Here is a 7969-nt window from a genome sequence, read left to right as displayed (position 1 = left end):
TATATCGATATATATATGTAAAATATCGAGATTCTATCAAAATGATGGCATTAAATTATTCCTCACCAACCTTAGAACCAACTGTACTCAGTATACTCCATATATAATAAATATATAGCCTAGCCTTATATAGATTCTCTGCTGGTAATCACAGCCTTGTTATCAAAAGCACAGCTGCGCGTGATTTTACTTTTACTGAATAAATTACCACGTTAGAATAAATATTGCTAGTTATTTTGTCTATTATTGCTCCGCCAAAGAAAATAGTTCCAAACGAATCAACCATATTAACCATTTTGAGGCGTTTGCCTCAAAAGAATAACTAAATTAAATTGTTGATTTATAAAAAAAATCACTTGTTGTTATTTACTTAACAAGTCGATGTTAACTGCAGAAAAACTCACTCAAAGTAACCACCGACCCGAACCATATCTGTGCCGCAGTTAGACTGCGCAGTGATACAAAGAAGGAAAAGTCCCAGCGCTAATGGACTCACAAGTCACGACCAGAACTACTTCTCTAGCATTTACTAAAACATTTTAAAGATCTCGCATAATTTATGTTCCTCCTGACCTGATCCTCAAGCATCCGTTTCCAGGCTAGTAGTAACACATGCTCTGGTGAGTATAGAATAATTTGAAGAAACTAAATATAGTCCTTAAAAATCTAATTTCCCTCATTTGAAGTAGCTAAAAACAAAAGCCAAACAAAATGGCGTTTTTAGATTTTCTGACTGGAAATTCAATAGACTGACCTAAAAATCAGTCCCAAGTCATGTAGTCCCATTGGAGATATTTATATTATAATATAAATATTTAACGGTATGGATTAAGAGACAAGGAAAACACATTTTAAGAAATGTAAACTAAAAGGAGATTGCTCTCAAATAGAGATGACCATATCTAAACATATTAATCCAAAATAATTTCTTGCCAAATAAAACTTTAGTAACCTTTTATTCCAGTATCCAAGAATCAATTATATGTTCAACTGTGCAAGAGGACAAAAACAGACACGACACACTTTGCAAATGCAATTCAAACTTTATTTTGGTTAGAGGGGAATGTTTGTGCAACACGTTCCTGAAAAAATGTGTATCTGGAATGACAGTTTTTCGGTTAAACAAAACAGGTGCGCACTGCTACCATTCAAGTGACATTTTGTTCTTTGGTGGAACAAGATGAGACACACTCAACTCCGAGTCCTAACACACACTCCTGTGGTCCAAAACTGCCATTGTGTTGTTTAGGGAAGTGGGGTGCGGGGAGGGAGGGGGGTAATGGGGGCAGGAGTGCATGTGCTCCAAAAGACAAAGAACTTTCAAAGAGCATTCCTTCGAATGTTTCAAGGACACTAGGGAGCTCAGCAGCGTAGCTCTCGCCACCTAAACTAGTGATTCAGCAGCAACTATTCACATCCGAACAGATCTTGCACCTGCAGCAGCACACAGTGTTCTTTATTTTTGAACAATATCAGTAGTTTTAGTAGCTCGGTCCCCTGTTCGTGAGCAGTGCACGACTTCCACAGTATGTGCACTAGGGCCGGTCCATTTTTCCATCCCAACGGTCACATACACACGGTCCACATCAGCCCAGAGGAGGCACTTCACATAGAGATAGTAACTATTAAAAGAGCAACCTGACTTTGTACTCTTGAGCTGTAACAAAGCATGAAAAGAGGATCGAAAGAAATACAAGAAGTCCAAGCTTTAAAATGACATGGTTGACAGGCAAATGGAATAAATTATTATTACGTCTCAACCTATTAACGATATTGCATTGCAAAAAAAGGCGTAATATAAATTAGATCTGAACTCTATCCTCACAACATTTAAAAGAAACAACTTTTTTGTAGTTGCAGCAAAATAGCAGCTTCATGGGCAACGTATCCGAACGTGAAAGCTTAAACTAGGCCTGCTGTTATTGAAAAACATCAGCCTGGGAGCAAACCTTTTAGTCAAGCTAATGTGTTCGCCCAATACAGGAAAGGACTGGAACAGGTTTTTCTGCAATGCTGAACAGAGCAAATAAAGATACTAGTGTGGAAAACATAACATGATGTGGTGTGAATGCAACAACTGTTACAGCCCAGTACTATACACATTGCTAAATACAAAAAACCTTTAAGGAGTTTGCTAGTTCGCTCCCCCGATTCATGGTTTCACAAAAACTAATTTAGCTAAATATCATTAATTTGTATTCTACACCATGCCTATCAAGGACAGTTCAAGGATCAAATATTTAAGGCTTCTGAGGGGCAAACAGGGAGGTTATGATACTGGGTGTCACAGCTCCACCCATCTGCTCATCTGCAGTTGCTCCACCAAAGACTGACATTACCCATACTCCACTGCCAGATGGCCTGCCCTGATAAAGGTAGAGAGACTCTTTTGACACAAAAGTCGAGGGAGAATGCGAGAAGAGGCACAGGTAGACCTGAGAAAGAGAGAAACTCTCCATGGTATAGCATGCAATGGATCAATTATCGAATTCACAGAACAACTCGACTTTAAATGCATCCTATGTTTATGTCATTTCCCGTCAAACAGACCCAGACTGTCACCGGTGGTGCATTTCAGCTATTTTAGATAAGACCGACATGACACATCAAGTGCCTAAGGTGGGTGGAAAATGCAGTGGCAGGCTTCAGCTGACACAACAGCGTGTGACGGAGATGGAAGTGATCCCGCCAGGAAAGAGCGGTATGGTGTTAATGATGGAGCAAAAGCAGGGAGCCAATCTGCCCCGACACACAGCATTCACATCGGCTAATCACACCTCTCAGTTACAGTAACACAGCAGTGAAGCCACAGGCTAGCCCGTGGTGCTCATTTATATTGCGCTTACATCAACACACTTCCGTCATCCAATTACGGCCAAGGACGTCTTTCCTTTAACGATGAACTAATGAACAAGTGGATGACGACACTCTTCCCAAAGGTAGCTTTGGGTCGGCTGCCAAACGACGGTCCTGTAGTGATTCGAGGCCTGCCGTTACCATCTCTTTCCAATGGAATTCAAGTAGCAACAATTAAGTTGAAAGACAAAATAAAACCCCTAAGCTATGCAATTAGGGCACAGCACAAGTCCCGAAGTAATTTCAGTCTACAGCAGTCTTCATTTAAACTGAAATCTAATAGGATACACAGGAAAAAAAATGAGAGTAAAAGGATAGTGCATTAGCTGACACTTCAAGGGAAGGATAAACATTGTACACAATGTGGCATGACTCAGCCCTAGTGTTACATTTCCATCTAAGACTTTAACCTGATTCGTGTTCAACAGTCTGGAAAAGAAACAGTCTTGTCATATGTGCATATCCCAGTATCAGTTTGCACTTTCATATCGATTCAGAATTAGTTACAAAAAGCACAATATGTAAACATTGAGAGGAACAAAAATAAAATCAACCTCTATACATTGTACAAGCTGTTAGCTTTGATGGAACAGCCAAATATTTCAGTATCATGGCACCCCTTAAATGTCTTCATTGTGTTAGTACTTCAAATCTCAAGTAGGCCTAAACTACATACAGATGGCATTTGCCGAGAATGTCTTCCCAGCTTTTTAAATAATGGACATCTGCGAATCAAAAAGATAAAGTGAAGATATGCGTGTTGTGTGGTACATTTTTCATTTACATAATACAGGCCAGATAGGAATGGAAAAAACAGTGCTGATCTCATAAACTGAAGCTGTTTTGGCTGTTTTCTAGAAAGAAAAAAATATTAAAATAAACTAAAATAAATACATGCCTACAGTGTTTTCCAATATCTACTTATTTAACAAAAAACAAAAAAAATCCAAGTGGCACATGGGGGTTTAACTTTGTGGTACCCACGTAGATCATTGTACAGGAAACATTCAGTAGATTACTTGCAAGGGAAGGGGGGGATCTTTTCCTTGCGCTCAGACTAACACTGACTAGCGTCAACTGGCCGCAGCTCATCTGTACCCTGGGTGGTGGATGTGCACATTTCTACTTTCACCTGAATCTGTGGCCCTGCTCACGGAGGCTCTGTGCATCTTTGCCATTGTGCCAGGATTCTGTGCTCGGAAGCAGGGCGCCTGGAAGTCGCCACCCAAATACTCCATGGTCTGTATCAGGTTTGTCTGGCTGGAAATGGCTGCCCCGGTCCTATACTGTGCTCCGGGGGTGCAGTCTATGGAGGCCCCTGAGAGGCCCCCGTGGAACGAGCCCACCAGGTCTTGAGACCCTGAGCTATCACTGTTTGGGGTGGGCAGGATGTTGTTCCAGGGTGGCTGCAAGTAGTGGCTGTTACTGTAACTCATGGGCATCCCGTTGACCGGAGGAGATGGAGTTGGTTTATCAGTAGAGGACTTCAAGTTGAAGGGCTGTGCCATGCACACCTCCTGCGGGTAGCCCATATTCTTAGTGAGGAACCCTGGTCCAACTAGTCCGTCTCTGGGGAGATTCTTGCCCTGGTGAGCCGCTCCCTCCGGAAGGTGCTGAAGGTGCGCCAACTGGTGTTGCCCCCAAGTGCCCTGCTGCCGTTGTTGCTGGGATTGCTGCTGCTGCTTCATATCACTGTGGTAAAGAGGCATCCTGTTCATGGCAGAGATGTTGGGCAGTGCCAGAGTGGGAGCAGGACCGCCTTTGTCAGAGTTACCAAAGACGCAAGAAGGCGGAGGACCCACACTGGGATGGGTGCACACCCGAGAGCTCGCATTGATGAGTTGGTTGCGGCTGATGGGACTGGGGTTGGCGATCTGTCCTTCGCACATGGAGGTAGAGCCCATGCCAGCCCGAGCCTGGCAGAACTGGTTGATCTGATTGACGATGCTGCTCAGGTCACTAGGCCGGTTCTGGTGTAAGCTGGCAGCCATGGACAGCGGGATGGTTGAGGTAGACACAGTCACATTGGGAGGGGCGTCGGCATCGGGCAGCTTGCGTGGCATCTGTAAGCCTGCCAGGGGGGGCTGTGAGACGCCGGGGGCCGGAGGGCCAGCGCAAGAAGCCTGTGGCATGGGCTGGGATTGAGAGAAACCCTGGGAGTGCTGCAGGTTCACCGACTGCGCCATATCAGGCAGATGCCGGAGTCCTTGCGGACCAGCCAATTGTGGCTGCTGCTGCATGAGAGTCTGTTGGTGGTTTAGGGCGTGGTGTGGTACTGGCGGTTGGTGAGACTGGCTCTGATGTAAAGCCTCCTGGTGGGCCAGGCTCTGCTGTGGTTGTAAACTGCTCTTCTGCTGCAAGGTCTGAGAATGAGCGAGACTCTTCTGGCCTAAAGGAGTCTGAAGGTGTGGAACAGTGTGAGGAACATTTAAAGTGCTGGGATTGGCGTAAAGCCCACTGTGCGGGTTCATGATGAGCTTAGGGAGAAACCGGGCTCGGCCGCCTTCGATGTCCTTGAGGATCCCTTTGACGGGGACTTTGACGATGGCCAAGAGGCCCGTCCGGGTGTTGACCTGAGGTGGGTAAGGGCTGTAGCGCTGGCTGGAGGTGTCGAGACCGTTGACGGTACGGCGAATATGCTTCCTCTGAGGTACTTTCACACTATTGGGGAAGATTTTTATTGTCAGTGGATTATTGGCAACTTTCTTAGCATAGGCATCCAATTCCGCTGGGGTAGGATAGTGTGCTGATCTCATCCTCTGTGTAGTGTCCCCTGTGAGCAAGAGAAGGCCAAACGTGAAGGGTAATGTGAGAAATGTGGAGCTCATGTGATAGCAACTGCTTATCAGGCCTCTGACAGAGCAGGGTCAAGAGGCAGAGCATGAGTTTCACTAACAAAGGGATAAACTAGGTAAAACGTACATGCAGTCTAATCAGAACAAAGCTCATTTCGGTTAACGGCTGCTTACATTTCTGGAGTCCAGTGTTCATCTGCGTGTGCGAGAGAAGCTGGAGAGAGGGGTTTGATACCGGCAGACAGGCCAGCATGTCACAATGAGACTAATGCAACATTGGACTCTTACTCCTCATCACACTGCAAAGGAAACAGTCACGTCAGAAATAAAAATGGATTCAAAAAAAGAAACTGGCTATTTTATCCTCTGAGGGCGTCGTTAAAGAGATTACATTTTGTGTGTAGATGCAGGTTTAAATGGAACACACGGTGCAATGGGATTTAATGAGAGTAATAAATTATTACGAGGAAATTTCTAGTATAATAAGTGGTGGTTTTCTGCAACAAAGCAGTAGCACCAATACCGAATGTCTTCGATTAAAAGACCTACAGACTGAAAATCAGCACACAGTGAATATCCCTGCAAGCTAAGTAAGTGATATTAAATAGAGCATGCTAGTCAACCAATGACATGATTTACAGCTGGTCGCAAGTAAATGGCAATCACAGAAGTGTACAAAGGCCCTACCCTTGCTAATTCACCTGAACATCCATCAAACACTATAGCTATAGATCTCTGTAATTGCCTCACTGTAGCCTTTTATTTAAATATCATGCATTCAAGCATGACCTTTTTAAATAGCTCTCTGAAACAGCTGGTGTCAGGACCCATGGTGCACACCCTGCCGTTTGAGTGTCAGGAGTGCGATGCAAACGTCTGCCTGGCAGGTGCCCAGGGGCACGGCAGGGGATGCGGCAACACGACCACAGGCCACTTGCTCCCAGCTGACTCCTCCAATCTGAGATTTGCAGGTGTCAGAAAGTGCAGTCGAGACAGAGCCTGACACGTCCTGAGCACCCAACCCCCAGCTATTTTCATCAGGGAGCTGCTTTAATTTGACACTGTTTTAAAGCCGAGTCTCACAATGCCTAAAACATATTAGATTTGTTTAGAATCAGAGATGATGACCCATGAACGTCCTGTTACATCATCCCCAAAATGGACCACTGGTCTGAGGACATTGTTTATTTAGGTGGTGCTCTACAAGACAAAAAAAAAAAAAGAAAGAAAACCTTTGAACCGAGTTCAATCTCTAAACGGGCTCTTAAAAGCAAATACTGTACAGCCAAGCAGGATTTTTGGCTTACATTTAAGCTGACACACATTTACGGTCCTAATTAAAAACAACAGGAGCTTTGGAAGAGCTGAGCTACATTGTGAAATATAAAAACACAATTAGCCAAGCCTAAAACCAAAGCACTTTGAGTTTAAAGTACAAATTGTGGTTGCCATTTCATCCACCCTATAATAAACCTTCTAGTTACCAAACTCTGCTTAGCCACAAGCTACATGCATTACAATTATCCCAGATCAACACAGAGACACTTACACAATTTAGGGTCACTGTAGCACACATCTGTCCTTGTATATAAGATGTATCCAGCTGGCTGAAGGGTTGTCGTGCTCATTTAATGCCAAGCAAACTACCAACCAATCTAAACCTGATCAGAGTGAGATCTCAACCTGTCTTGGTCCCTCTGTCTCTACACTTGCTACAACCACTAGCATATAGCCTGTGTCTTCTTTGTGCGAGCCACTGCCCGGCTTTCATCTCACAGCTTCTTAAAACCGCATTAAAACGATCAGATGGGAGGTGTCGAAAGCGAAACTTACTCTCTGGTTTCGGGATGAGACGTGCGATTATTTAAAAGAGCATTTTGCTAGGTTATTCGCCACCTGTGCTCTGCTTGTGTCGGATAAAGCGCTTGTCTAGTCACTGCTGCTGCCCAGTGCCCACTGCTGCAGCCTGTATCCGCGCATGCGCAGTAAGCGTTTCCCACGTGTCTTCCTCGCTGAGGTCTGGGAGACGCGAAGGTAATTTGGGCACAACGCGCCACCTACTGAATTGGAATTACACTAGGGCACATGTTTACACTGATTATTATATTATATTATATTATATAAAGAAAACAATGCCTAATTTTAAGAATCTTGAGTGTTTTTTTTGTTGTTATTATGTGACCTATATATATATATATATATATATATATATATATATATATATATATATATATATATATATGTATATGTATGTATGTATGTATGTGTATGTATGTATGTATGTATGTATGTATGTGTATGTATGTATGTGTATGTAT

At 43.7% G+C, this 7969-nt stretch overlaps 1 protein-coding gene across 2 annotated transcripts; it reads right to left on the bottom strand.

Moving 5' to 3' along the window:
- Positions 1-1023: 1023 nt before the first annotated feature.
- LOC128029338 (protein FAM222B) lies at positions 1024-7682 on the bottom strand. 2 transcript variants are annotated; one of them, XM_052617085.1, is made up of 3 exons: positions 7485-7682; positions 5826-5950; positions 1024-5629 (listed from the first exon to the last, which is right to left on the bottom strand). In XM_052617085.1, exons 2-3 carry the CDS (start codon positions 5902-5904, stop codon positions 3945-3947), a joined length of 1764 nt encoding a protein of 587 aa, XP_052473045.1. In that variant the 5' UTR covers positions 5905-5950; positions 7485-7682; the 3' UTR covers positions 1024-3944. The 2 variants fall into 2 exon arrangements, with proteins under 2 accessions (XP_052473045.1, XP_052473046.1); XM_052617086.1 differs by having other exon boundaries at positions 7201-7679.
- Between the last annotated feature and the right edge of the window lie 287 nt (positions 7683-7969).

The sequence above is a fragment of the Carassius gibelio genome, chromosome A15 (genome assembly GCF_023724105.1).
Source record: "Carassius gibelio isolate Cgi1373 ecotype wild population from Czech Republic chromosome A15, carGib1.2-hapl.c, whole genome shotgun sequence".
Classification (NCBI taxonomy): Eukaryota; Metazoa; Chordata; class Actinopteri; order Cypriniformes; family Cyprinidae; genus Carassius; species Carassius gibelio.
The sequence above is the reverse complement of the archived record's forward strand: the minus strand, read 5'-3'. Positions and strand labels throughout refer to the sequence as shown.